A 12546-nucleotide genomic window follows, 5' to 3' on the forward strand; every position below is an offset into this window, starting at 1 on the left:
AGCTTATGGGCTGCTCCCGAGCCCAGGCAGCACAGCAGACCCAGTGGCGGGAGAACTTGTCCCAGATGCACCAAGCACACATGGAACGGGAGGAGAGGTGGCGGCAGGAAGACCAGCAGGCGACTCAAACGCTGCTTGGACTAATGAGGGAGCAAACGGACACGCTCCGGCGCCTTGTGGATGTTCTGCAGGAACGGAGGCAGGAGGACAGAGCCCCGCTGCAGTCTATCTGTAATCGCCCTCCCCCGCCACCAAGTCCCATACCCCCCTCACCCAAAGTGCAAAGAAGGAGGGGCGGCAGAGTCCGTGCAAACTCTCACTCCACCCCTGCAGACAGCTCTAGAAGTAGAAGGCTCTCATTCCCCAAAATTTGACAAGTTCTTTCCTTCCCGCCTCACACAAGCCCCCGTCCAAGTTTCACCTCCCAGTTCCATGTGTAGTTGCTAATAAAAAATACGTTTCTGTTAATTACTGTTTCCATCATGTTCTTTTGGAGGAGGGGGGGAAGGGGGTTGGTAATTGGACAGGACAGTCACCTTTGGCAGGGTACATAGGCGGGGGCAGGTCCAGCAGCAGGGCACATACACAGTGCAGTCACTAGTTACCCTGGTCAGTCTGGGAGGTGGTTTTCATGTTCTGTGGTGGGGGGTGGGTTGCTCTGTGACTTTGTGGCGGGGGAGGGCAGTTACAGATCTTATGCGGCGGTCCTTATCCTGGATCACAGAGACACGCAGCAGGGGATCTGTAACCGTCCTCCCCCTGCCACAAAGTCACATAGCCCCCCCATACACACAGTCCCGATCAGGAGGGGTGACAGGCTCCGTTGAAACAACCAGTCCACCACAGCGGATCCTGTCAATCCTGGAGTTTAGAAGCATCATTTGCGTCACTGCACTACACCCGCTCCCCACCACAGTCTGCATCCCAGGTTTAAAACATTCCCGCGAAAACAGTAATAAAGAAAACGGTGTTCATTAACAAGTAGAAGTGATTTTTATTTCTAAACGTGTGTTGGAAGGGTGTGAAGGGGGTATGTAACTGGAGAGGATAGTCAACATTAACTGGGTAAAGAAACGGGGGCAGGGGCAGGTTCAGCTTCTCTGTACACTAACTGAAAAGTCACAGATTACCCTGCTCAGTCAGGAACCTAGCTTTCAAAGCCTCCCGGATGCACAGCGCGTCCCGCTGGTCTCTTCTAATTGCCCGGCTGTCTGGCTGGGCGTAATCAGAAGCCAGGCTATTTGCCTCAACCTCCCACCCCGCCATAAAGGTCTCCCCCTTGCTCTCACAGAGATTGTGGAGCACACAGCAAGCTGCTATAACAACGGGGATATTGGTTTCGCTGAGATCACAGCGAGTCAGTAAGCTTCTCCATCTCCCCTTGAGACGTCCAAAAGCACATTCCACCACCATTCTGCACTTGCTCAGCCGGTAGTTGAAGAGTTCTTTTTCACTGTCCAGGGCACCAGTATAGGGCTTCATGAGCCAGGGCATTAGCGGGTAGGCTGGGTCCCCGAGGATGACTATAGGCATCTCCACATCCCCAACAGTTATTTTGTGGTCCGGGAAGTAAGTACCTTCCTGCAGCCGTCTAAACAGACCAGAGTTCCTGAAAACATGAGCGTCATGAACCTTGCCCGGCCATCCAATGTAGATGTTCGTAAAACGTCCCCTGTGGTCCACCAGTGCTTGCAGCACCATGGAAAAGTAGCCCTTTCTGTTAATGTACTGGCTGGCCTGGTGGTCCGGTGCCAGGATAGGGATGTGAGTTCCATCTATGGCCCCACCGCAGTTTGGGAATCCCATCGCTGTGAAGCCATCTATGATCGCCTCCACGTTTCCCAGGGTCACTACCTTTGACAGCAGTACATCAACGATTGCCTTGGCTACTTGCATCACAACAACCCCCACGGTAGATTTGCCCACGCCAAAGTGGTTCGCGACTGACCGGTAGCTGTCTGGCGTTGCAAGCTTCCAGAGGGCTATGGCCACTCGCTTCTGGACAGTCAGGGCTGCTCGCATCCGGGTGTCATTGCGCTTCAGGGCAGGGGACAGCAACTCACAAAGTTCAAGGAAAGTTCCCTTCTGCATGCGAAAGTTTCGCAGCCACTGGGATTCATCCCAGACCTGCAGCACTATGCGGTCCCACCACTCAGTGCTTGTTTCCCGGGCCCAGAATCGCCGTTCCACTGCATCAACATGACCCATTGCCACCGTGATGTCCTCGGCGCTGGGTCCCGTGCTTTCATAGATTCTAGGACTGGAAGGGACCTCGAGAGGTCATCGAGTCCAGTCCCCTGCCCGCATGGCAGGACCAAATACTGTCTAGACCATCCCTGATAGACATTTATCTAACCTACTCTTAAATATCTCCAGAGATGGAGATTCCACAACCTCCCTAGACAATTTATTCCAGTGTTTAACCACCCTGACAGTTAGGAACTTTTTCCTAATGTCCAACCTAGACCTCCCTTGCTGCAATTTAAACCCATTGCTTCTGGTTCTATCCTTAGAGGCTAAGGTGAACAAGTTTTCTCCCTCCTCCTTATGACACCCTTTTAGATACCTGAAAACTGCTATCATGTCCCCTCTCAGTCTTCTCTTTTCCAAACTAAACAAACCCAATTCTTTCAGCCTTCCTTCATAGGTCATGTTCTCAAGACCTTTAATCATTCTTGTTGCTCTTCTCTGGACCCTCTCCAATTTCTCCACATCTTTCTTGAAATGCGGTGCCCAGAACTGGACACAATACTCCAGCTGAGGCCTAACCAGAGCAGAGTAGAGCGGAAGAATGACTTCTCGTGTCTTGCTCACCACACACCTGTTAATACATCCCAGGATCATGTTTGCTTTTTTTGCAACAGCATCACACTGTTGACTCATATTTAGCTTGTGGTCCACTATAACCCCTAGATCCCTTTCTGCCGTACTCCTTCCTAGACAGTCTCTTCCCATTCTGTATGTGTGAAACTGATTTTTCCTTCCTAAGTGGAGCACTTTGCATTTGTCTTTGTTAAACTTCATCCTGTTTAATTCAAACCATTTCTCCAATTTGTCCAGATCATTTTGAATTATGACCCTATCCTCCAAAGCAGTTGCAATCCCTCCCAGTTTGGTATCATCCGCAAACTTAATAAGCGTACTTTCTATGCCAATATCTAAGTCATTGATGAAGATATTGAACAGAGCCGGTCCCAAAACAGACCCCTGCGGTACCCCACTCGTTACGCCTTTCCAGCAGGATTGGGAACCATTAACAACAACTCTCTGAGTACGGTTATCCAGCCAGTTATGCACCCACCTTATAGTAGCCCCCTTTCTGAGAGGTCTGTGCTACTCTCAGACTTCAGGCCCTCACCGCGGTGCCGTAGCCTCCTCGCCTGACTTATCTGCATCTGCCTCAGGGAAAGGTGGATGATAAGCTGCGAGGCGTTGAGAATGGCCACAACTGCAGCGATGGTCGCAGTGGGCTCCATGCTTGCAGTGCTGTGGCGTCCGCGCTGTCACTGACTAGAAAAGTGCGCGAACTGATTTCCCGCCGGCGCTTTCAGGGAGGGAGGGCGGGAGTGATGGACGGATGACGACAGTTACCCAAAAGCACCCTCGACACATTTTTTTTACCCAGAAGGCATTGGCGGCTCCACCCAGAATTCCAATGGGCAGCGGGGACTGCGGGAACTGTGGGATAGCTGCCCACAGTGCACCGCTTCCAATGACGACGCTTTCCCCATTAGTGTGGACTCACAAAGTCGAATTACTGTCCTTTGTGTGAACACACACGTTCGACTTTGCAATATCGATTCCAAGAATTCGATTTAAGTAAAATTGAAGTACTCTCGTAGTGTAGACAAGGCCTAAGACAGCTGCTGAAACTGAACCAGTGCTGATGGAGCTGGTTGCTGGGCTCATCTTCAAATATAAGACATAAGAATTGCTATCCTGGGTCAGACCAGTGGTCCATCTAGCCCAGTATCTTATCCATCAACAGTGGCTGGTGTCAGATGTGTCAGGGAAGGAACAGAACAGGACAATTATCAAGTGAACCATCTTCTGTCATCCAGTTCCAGCTTCTGGCAGTCAGAGGTTTAGGGACACCCAGAGCATGGGGTTGCGCCCTTGACCATCTTGGCTAATAGCCATTGATGGGCCTATCCATCGAATGTATGTAATTCTTTTTTGAATCAGGTTATGCTTTTTCCCTTCACAATGTCTCCCGGCAACGAGTTCCATAGATTGCGCGTTGAGTGAAGTACTTCCTTATGTTTTAAATCTGCTCCTTATTAATTTAATTGGGTGACCTCTGGTGTGTTATGTGAAGGGGTAAGTAACACTTCTCTGTTTACTGTCTCCACACCATTCGTTATTTTATAGACCTCTATCATATCCCCCCTTAGTCATCTCTTTTCTAAAATGAACAGTTGGTGTCTTTTTAATCTCTCTTCATAAGGAATCTGTTCTATACTCCTGATCATTTTTATTGCCCTTTGGTACCTTTTCTGATTCTAATTTCTAATATATCCTTTTTTGATATGGGGCGACCAGAACTGTACGCAGTATGTGAGGTATGAGCCTACCATGGATTTATATGGTGGCATTATGCTATTTTCTGTCTTATTATCTATCCCTTTCCTAATGAGTCCTAACATTTTGTTAGCTTATTTGACTGCCGCTACAGACCGAGCGGATCAGAGAACTATCCATGTTAACTCCAAGATCTCTTTCTTGAGTGGTAACCGCTAATTTAGAATTCTTTGAATGCATAGTTGGGATTCTTTTCCAAAGTGCTGTACTTTGCATTTATCAACATTGAATTTTAGTTGCCATTTTGTTGCCCAGTCACCCAGTTTTGTGAAATCCCTTTGTAAGGGCTTGGCTACATTTGCAAGTTACAGCGCAATAAAGGAGCCCCGTGCGCCCTAGCTCACTCCCCGTCCACACTGGCAAGGCACATAGAGTGCTCTGACTCGGCGGCTACAGCGCTGCTGGTACTCCACCTCTGCGAGAGGAATAACGTTTGCTGCGCCTTGGCTACAACGCACAGGCGTCAGTGTCAATGAGGTGTTGGGTTACTGCGCTCTGATCGGCCTCCAGAAACGTCCCATAATCACTTTAAGTCAAGTGGCCACTCTTGTCATTGTTTTGAACTCCTTTAGGAATGTGGAAATGCCCTTTCAAAGCTCTGTTTCTAACAGCCGGCATGCAAGCCATTACTGTGGAATGCTGTGTGTGAAAGGGGGAGGGGAGGTCTGCTGCTGTCTGAACTTACAAGACAGCATGCTGACATGCTCTCAGCCCCACAAAACCCCACTCTCTCTCCCCCCACATACACACAACACGCTGCCTGTTACACCCTCCCCCACCTTTGAAAAGCACATTGCGGTCACTTGCATGCTGGGATAGCTGCCCATAATGCACTGCTCCCAATGCTGCTGCAAGTGCTGCAAATGTGGCCATGCCAGTGCACAAGCAGCTGTCAGTGTGGACAGACTGCAGCGCTTTCCCTACTGCGCTCTCCAAAGGCAGGTTTAACTCACAGCGCTCTACATCTGCAAGTGTAGCCATGCCCTAAGTCTTTGCAGTCAGCTTTGGACTTAAGTGTCTTGAGTAATTTTGTATCATTTGCAAACTTTGCAATGTCACTGTTTACCCCCTTTTTATGATCATTTGTGAATATGTTGAACAGCACTGGTCCCAGTACTGATCCTTGTGGGACCCTGCAATTTACACCTCTCCACTGGGAAAAATGGCCATTTATTCTTTCCCTTTGTTTCCTACTTTTAAACAGTTAATTTTCCATTAGAGTACCTTCCTTCTTATTCCATGACTGCTTACTTTGTTTAAGAGCTGTTGATGAGGGACCTTGTCAAACGCATTCTCAAAGTCCAAGTACGCTATATCCACTGGATCACCCTTGTCCATGTTTGTTGACACCCTCAAAGAATAGATTAGAGAAGCATGATTTCTCTTTACAAAAGCTGTGTTGACTCTTCCCCAACATAGTGTGTTCATCTGTGTCTGATAATTCTGTTCTTTTACTATAGTTTTAATCACTTTTCTTGATACTGAAGTTAGGCTTACCGGCTTGTAATTGCCAGGATTGCCTGTGGAGCCTTTTTAAAAATCTGTGTTACATTAGCTATCCTCCAGTCATCTGGGGCAGAGGCTGATTTAAGTGATAGCTTACGTACCATAGTTCGCAGTTCTACAGTTTCATATTTTAGCTCCTTCAGAACTCATCCTGATGACTTATTACTGTTAAGTTAATCAATTTGTTCTAAAACCTTCTCTGCTGATGCCTCAATCTGGGACAGTTCCTCAGATTTGTCTGCTAAAAAGAATGGCATAGGTGTGGGAATCTCCCTCACATCCTCTGCAGTGGATCCAGTGCAAAGAATTTCTTTAGCTTCTCCACAATGGCCTTGTCTTGAGTTCTCCTTTAGCACATGGATTGTCCAGTGGCCCCACTAGTTGTTTGGCAGGCTTCTTGCTTCTGGTGTACTTAAGATTTTTTATTGTTAGCTTTTGTGTCTTTTGGTAGTGGCTCTTCACATTCTTTTTTAGCCTGCTTAATTGTACTTCTTTAGTTGATTTGCCAGAATTTATGCTCCTTTCTGTTTTCCTCAGTAGCATTTGACTTGCAGTTTTCAAAGGATGTCTTTTTGTCTCTGCCTCTTTTTCTCTCTTTAGCCATGATATCATTGTGTTTGGTCTTTTTTATTTTTAATTTGGGGGTATACATTTAGTTTGTGCCGTTTTGTTTTGTGTAAACAATGTTTCTGTGTAGCTTGCAGGCATTTCACTCGTGTGACTGTTCCTTTTAATTTCCATTTAACTAGCTTCCTCATTTTTGTGTAGTGCCCCTTTTTGAAGTTAAATGCTACTCTGGTGGGTTTCTTTTGTATTTTTCCGCCCTACAAGAATGTTAAATTTAATTACATTACAAATTAAATTTTATCATGAATTTATCATTTCTGTTCTTGTCCTGCCACTTGACATGGTTTTTAAAAAAGTGAGTATGTATGAAGAATGGGTTAGAAAATAATATTGAAAACTTACAATGCTATTATATTAATCTATGGTAGAACTTCATAATTGCATTGTATTTCAAGATTGTTAACTCACCTCAAAAACATAAAGTAAAAATAGAAGGTTTCTAAAGGTAGATGACAAAAATGATTAGAGGCATGGGAGGACTTCATTATGAGGTGAGATTAAAAAGACGAGGACTGCCTAAATTAGCTAGAAGATGAGTAAGAGGGGACAGCATGAAGATACATAATGGTCCTGAGGATATTTTGGGCATTTCTAAGTTTATCATTTTTCATAATAAAAGACCAAGAGGATGGCCAATGAGATTGAAGGGCAAGAAATTTAAAACTGATAAAAGGAAATACATTTCCATGGATTAATTACAAATTGTGTAACTCTGCTACATGTTATCATTGAGACTGAGAGTTTAGTTAGGCAGGAAAAAAAATAGATTAGACAGTTTTATGTTTAACAGTCACAGTAACATTAGATAAAATAAACTATAAGGAGTATGAGCTCTCATGGTTCAGGGCAAAAGTCACCCACTAACTAATAGGAGTTTAGGAAGCAATTTTTCCTGTGGGCAGCTTATTTCATAGTGGTTCATTATTGGGTTTCTTGAAAAGTATCTAATTCTGGCTATTACTGGAGGGAGGATTTTGCACTACATAAATTACTGGTCTGATGTGGTATATTAGTCCTATGGATCCTGTTATTTATTAAAATAATTATTTGATATTTGACCTCTAATCATTATAGAAGTTGAATATTTGTATGACCAGTGTGTTGAAGATTTTTAAACTGATTTTAATTACTTTTTGTGATTTTTTTTTTTTAAGATGACTAGTAAAAGTCGTTCTGATGTGTCAGAACTCAAAGTAGGACAAAGTACCATTGAAGATATCATGTCAAGAGCTTATGATAGCTTTGATATTCAGCTCAGCAGTATACAGCTACTTTACTGCAAACATCGTAAGTATTCACAAAATGAATTGCTTTTTGTTGGGACAATTGAACAAAAAATTTTTGATAACCGGTGTGCCAATTTTTAACCAACAATTGAGTTTCCAGTAAATTTTGTTCTTCACTTCCACAGATGAGTACATTCTAGGCTATGATTGCCTTTAGGATAGATTTAAAACTGCAAATCGAGTCCCACACATCTACACACAGTGAATTTCCCAAGCCCTTAATTAAGCCTGGCAACCAAGCTGCGCAACCTTAGGGCTGGTCTATACTACACAGTTAGGTTGATGTAAAGCAGCTTATGTTGACCTAATTATGTCTGTGTCTACACTACAGCCTTCCTTCCACCATTGTAAATGTCCTACTACACCGACATCATAACTCCACCTCCACGAGAGGCACATGGCTTATGTCGGTATAGTTAGGGCAGCGAAGTCTCTGTGTAGATACTGCATCACAGGAGCCATGAAATTGACAAGAAAGCCCCCGCTCCCCTGGAGTGCTGGGCTAGATTCTGCTCCCAGCTGGGAACTGAAGCCCCAGCAACTTCGATTCGTGGGGCGAGAAGCGGGGGCAGCTTTGGACCTGTCTCCCAGCTGGGAGCCAGGGTGAGAAGCCTGAGTGGCCCCCCGCCCGCTCCTGGTGTAGAGTGGGGGCTCAAGAAGCTGAAGCAGCTGAACACCACTCCCCAGTGGTGAGAAGCCCCGGGCAGCTCCCTCCCCAGCTCTCGGCAGGGAATGGGAAGCTGGGTGGGGGAGGAGCATGCTGGGAGCCTGTGGGGCAGCCAGGCTCCTGGCAGGGAGCTGCCAGCAGAGCTGAGGGACCAGGCTTTCTGCTCCCCACACTGCCCTCTTAGGTTGGTGGAGGTGCACCTGGTGAGGACGCACGCCACCCATCCAAGGAGGGTAGTGTAGACATGCACCACTGCAGCAATCTAATATCAGTTGACAAAGGTTTGTAATGTAGACATACTCTTAGTTTTTGGTTTCTTACAACGGCATAGACTTTTGAGGCCAAAAGGTCTCAAGATTACCTAGCCTGGTCTGGCGCATACTATATAGACCAAAGAATTTCACTTGTGATTTTGGCATCTAGCCAAGAAACATTAGTTTTCCTCCATTATTCTTCCTTAATCTATACTTTCCCCAGCTCCAAAACTCATTTTCACAATGTATTCAGTGTGTTGGGGAAATCTGTTGTGGCATAAAATAAGTAATACAACTGTTTTCTTTTCACTAGATGAAAATTGGAAGGAGGCTCGTAAGCTAAAATATTCATCACAACATATCTTGCGGCCTATGGATGTGAAAGTGGAATTTAGCAGGGCAATGGTTGTCACTGATGCAAGAATGCCTAAGTATGTTTTTTTTTCTATTGTGTAAATGTTCACAATAAATGCCTTTTTAAAGGAATAGTCCCTGCAAGGACCCAACTATACTATAATTCTTAAATTTCAACCTGACAAGAAAGAGCTGAAGTGTTCCAGACAAATGCAGGTGGTTGGTGATTCAGAGATGAAGACGCAGTGTCTGAGAACTGAATTATAGGTGGTTTTAATCTTTGTAGATAGGAACCAGCCCATTGAATTTCACCTGGAAGTAGCATAGCAACCACAGTGTTTGCCTCTTTCTATTATGGTGAATCAAGGAACAGATGTTCTTCTTTGAGTGCTTGCACATGTCCATTCCAACGTAGGCGTGTGCGTGCCCTGAGCACAGTTGTTGGAATTTTTTCCCCCTAGTGATACCCATTGGGTTGGCTCCAGCACTCTCTGGTGCCACGCACTCATAGAGCCGGTATAAAGGGCCCTGCCGTCCCAGACCCCTTCAGTTCCTTCTTACAGCCCATGATGGTTACTGGAACTACTTTTATTGCTCAGGCACTTTTCCTAGTGGTTTTCTCTTCTTGATAAATGTATATAGTTATTGTAGTAGTGTGTGTTAGTTTTTAGTAGTTAATTGTTGAACACCTCCACGCTCAGCGAAGTTCGTCCGTTCCCCAGTGCCGGGGCATGCCTCGATCACTGGGCTTCAAGCCCTCTGCTAACTGCGTCAAGTCGAGGCCATTGTGCAACTTGGACTTGAGTCGTCTCAAGTGCTTAGGAGAATCTCACAGAAAAGACCGCTGCCAGATCTGCAGGGACTTCAAACCCCGCACCAACAAGGACCAGGAAGAGAGGTTGAAGGTCCTTCTCATGGAGGCAGCCCTACGACCTGCTTCAGAACCATGTTCAGAATCCGCACCAAGCACTTCAGCTTTGGTGCGCAGCACTCCCCCCACTGGTCGTGAGTGTTGGCTCTGATCTTCATCCGCAATGCCCAAGAAGTAACACCAGAAACAGCAGGAGAAGAGCCGATCTCTGATGCCAAAGGCAAGTAGGCATGGGGACCGGGATAGAGCGAGACCTCTGTTGGGCCGCCCTTCTTCTCCAGCACCACAACAACCAGTACAACTGGCTCTGGTATCTTCACAGGCCCTGCTGATCTGGCACCAGAAGTATTGCCATTGGGCAGACAGTGTGCCGCTCAGTTTGCAGCATTGTCTACTTCAGGGGCGTTTGCAGCAGCCAGTGACCTGGTTTTTTTGCTACCAGTTTCTGTGTCCCAGAAGGTTCAGGACTCTGCACCACCTGTTCTGCAGAGCAGCAGAGAACTATCCCCTAGCCACTGCCTGGTACCAATGCCGTCCTCTATTGGAAAACCCCCGGTAGTAGCTTCAGCACATGTTTTTTTAGGCTGCTATCACTTTAATATGTGGGTGTCTATGCAAAAATTTAAGGACTTGCTCCTCCAGGATGCCAGATAGAGGTTCTTCTCACTGATTGAGGAGGGGAAAACAGTGGCGAGGTCCTCCTTGCAGGCAGTCCTGAATGCAGCTGATTCTGCGGCCAGATCAACGGCAGTGGCAGTGACCATGTGCAGAAGCGCGTGGTTGCAGTCGTCAGGGTTTCCCCAGGAGGTACAACAAACCCTCCAGGATCTCCTCTTTTGAAGAGTCCTTGCTCTTCAGAGCAAAGAGACACTGGGCTCCATGGTCTTAAGGACTCCAAGGTGACCTCGAAATCTCCAGTGATATCCAGGAAACATTACAGGCCCCAAGAGACTGGCTGTTACTTTCCCCAGCCAGCCAGAAAGAACCAGCAAAGGAGGAAGAGCAGGGGGTTCAGGCCTAGACCTCCTGTATCGACCTCAACAGGGCCGATGCAGACCACCCCCAGGCACTCAAGGAGCTCAAAACACGCATTTTGACAAGATGTTCAAGGTCAACATCTCAGTCCCCATAATACCAGATCCAGTTACTCCTCTGTTTTCCAACCAACTCTCCCACTTCTTCAGTGCCTGCACCCACATTACTTTGGACCGTCGGGTAATTAACACAATAGAAGTGGGATACACCCTCCAGTTTTTGTCTATCTGACCTTCCCACCCCTCCTCCTCATCCCTCTTCAGGGACCCTTCTCATAAGCAATTGTTGTAACAAGAAATCCAATCCCTCCTTCGGGTGGGAGACATAGAAGAGGTTCTGCACCATTTAAGAGGAAAGGGGTTCTATTCCTGTTACTTCCTAATCCTGAAAGCCAAAGATGGTTTCAGACCTATCCTAGACCTGCGTTGTTTCAACTGCTATCTCAAGAACTTAAAGTCCTGCATGGTTTCCTTGACTTCCATTATTCCCTCATTGGATCCAGGAGATTGGTATGCCCCACTCGATTTAAAGAACACATACTTCCAAATATCAATTTTCCATAGCCACAGAAGGTTCCTAAGATTTGTCATACATTCCTAGTTCACAGAGTTTCCCTTTGGCCTGTTGGCTGCCCCACAGATTTCAACCAAATGTATGGTGGTGGTGAAGGCTTTCAACAGAAAAAGGGCAGTACACTTATTCCCATACCTCAACGACTGGCTTGTCAGGGGCTGGTCCAGAGCTCAGGTGGAACCCAACATCTATCTTATCCAATCAACTTTCAGGGCACTAGGCCTACTGATAAATGCCTATAAATCCACACTTATCCCTGTGTAAGGGATAGAGTTAATTGGTGCCGATCTTAATGCCATGCAGGCGAGGGTCCTGCTTCCAGAAGGTCGGTTTCGGGCAATCATGGTCCTGATAAGGTCCCTCCAGACACATCCAGTCATGACAGCTCGGAAATGTTTGAGTCTTCTGGGCCACATGCTATTGAGCACATACTTAGTACAATACACGAAGCTACGTCTCAGACCTCACCAACCCTGGCTGGCCATGGTATACTCACCTTCACGGCATCATCGTTTCCGGCTCACTGACATGGTGGCGGAACCACCGTGAGGTCTGTGAATGAGAACACTTTTCATGGCCTCAACCATCGATATCTCTAGTCTCCAATGTGTCAGCACTCGGCTGAGATGTCCACTTAGGATCTCTTAGGACTCATGGTCTATGGTCTCAAGAAGAGCTCTTCATATCCGTGTCAAAGAGCTCAGGGCAATCTGCCTCATCTGCCAAGCATTCCTGCTGCACTTTACGAACAAGGTTGTTTAGGTTCTCGTGGATGACACGACTGCCATGTTC

The 12546-nt window shown here is 46.5% G+C and overlaps 1 protein-coding gene across 5 annotated transcripts in view; it reads left to right on the forward strand.

The window, feature by feature from the left end:
- VPS13A (vacuolar protein sorting 13 homolog A) overlaps window positions 1–12546 on the forward strand; it is a 271263-nt gene that overhangs the window by 87124 nt on the left and 171593 nt on the right. For all 5 annotated transcript variants that reach the window (XM_034774370.1, XM_034774372.1, XM_034774371.1 and 2 more), the window contains exons 21-22: window positions 7869–8001; window positions 9235–9352. In XM_034774370.1, the coding sequence (XP_034630261.1) occupies window positions 7869–8001; window positions 9235–9352 (251 nt within the window). The remainder of the gene's footprint in view (window positions 1–7868; window positions 8002–9234; window positions 9353–12546) is intronic.

The sequence above is a fragment of the Trachemys scripta genome, chromosome 6 (genome assembly GCF_013100865.1).
Source record: "Trachemys scripta elegans isolate TJP31775 chromosome 6, CAS_Tse_1.0, whole genome shotgun sequence".
NCBI lineage: Eukaryota > Metazoa > Chordata > Testudines > Emydidae > Trachemys > Trachemys scripta.